The sequence below is a fragment of the Helobdella robusta genome (assembly GCF_000326865.2).
Source record: "Helobdella robusta unplaced genomic scaffold HELROscaffold_364, whole genome shotgun sequence".
NCBI lineage: Eukaryota > Metazoa > Annelida > Clitellata > Rhynchobdellida > Glossiphoniidae > Helobdella > Helobdella robusta.
In genome coordinates, this window is record NW_008704759.1 from 8194 (window position 1) to 9614 (window position 1421).

Below are 1421 nucleotides of genomic sequence, written 5' to 3' on the forward strand. Positions count from 1 at the left end.
CAAACAGTTACAGAATAGTCAATGAACATAAACTGCTTTCTAAATGCAATGTCAGAAGTTTTTACCAGTATGTCAACAAAAAAATGCTATCGCGTCCCAATGTCAGTAGTTTAAAGTTAGATGACAATAGCGTGACCTATGACCCGCTGATAATGGCCAATGCATTCAACAAATATTTTTCTTCCGTATTTACACATGATAACAACTCCAATTGTTCCATACCTTGTCTAACCAACAACTTGTTAGAAGATATTAGTTTCACTCCCCATACAGTTTATACAACTCTGCGTAACTTAAAAAATTCAACCTCAGCTGGAACAGATGGTATACCGAATGTTGTCCTGAAGATGTGTGCATCTAACCTATCAGTTCCATTATTTCATATTTTTGATCTATCATTTAGAAATAACCAGCTACCAACTAAATGGAAATCTGCTATTGTTACTCCCATTCATAAAAAGGGTCCCACAAACCACCCCAGCAACTAACGACCTATTTCACTCACGAGTTCAAGTTGTAGAGCAATGGAAAAGATTATAAACAAAGTAATATTATCCTTTCTTTTAGAAAACAAACTAATTACGCATTTTCAACATGGTTTTCTACCTGGTAGATCAACCTGCACCAACTTAATGCAATTTTACAGCGACTGGATATCACTTTGTCAGAACAAAGAAGGCTGTGACATCATTTACCTCGATTTCCAAAAAGCTTTTGATTCTGTGTCACACTCGAAACTGGTCGGAAAATTGAGATCCTATGGAATAGCTGGTGATCTGCTTGCCTGGCTGTCGGACTTCTTGTCTCAAAGTTCCCAGCTTGTTAGAATTCAAAACAAATTATCCAATTCAGTATCGGTTACCAGTGGTGTCCCCCAAAGCAGTGTCTTGGGTCCAACTTTATTCATTGTCTTCATTAACGACATTGTTGAACGCATTTCATCTATTTCAGTTTCAAGTTTGCTATTCGCTGACGATATTAAATTATACAGCCGTTCATCCAACTCAGTTCAACTTCAACAGGCCATCAACGATATAACAGCTTGGAGCATCAAATGGCAGTTGCCACTCTCTCCGAGTAAATGCTGTCATTGCTCATTTCTTCCATCTTCGAGATCAACATTAGTTCCACATCAATATTATATAGATCAACATCTTCTCAGTTGCACAAATGACTTCAGAGATCTTGGTGTGATAGTGGACAGCAAATTCAACTTTAATGCGCATATCAACAACATCACTCACAAGGCTTCTTCCCGCGCTTGCTTAATCGTCAAATGTTTCACATCTAAGAATAAGGATCTACTTGTGAAGGCTTTTTGCAGTTATGTACGTCCTCTACTTGAATACTGCTCACCGCTATGGAATCCGCACTACAAATATCAAATAACCAAGATTGAAAATGTCAGAGAAGATTACCAA

General features: G+C 37.7%; 1 protein-coding gene across 1 annotated transcript in view; it reads left to right on the plus strand.

Annotated features, from left to right (window-relative positions):
* HELRODRAFT_184364 (hypothetical protein) overlaps window positions 1-1403 on the plus strand; it is a gene marked incomplete at both ends in the record, with an annotated part of 2542 nt that extends 1139 nt beyond the window's left edge. Inside the window, one exon of the mRNA XM_009023517.1 lies at window positions 1248-1403. Within this exon, the coding sequence (XP_009021765.1) occupies window positions 1248-1403 (156 nt within the window). The remainder of the gene's footprint in view (window positions 1-1247) is intronic.
* Between the last annotated feature and the right edge of the window lie 18 nt (window positions 1404-1421).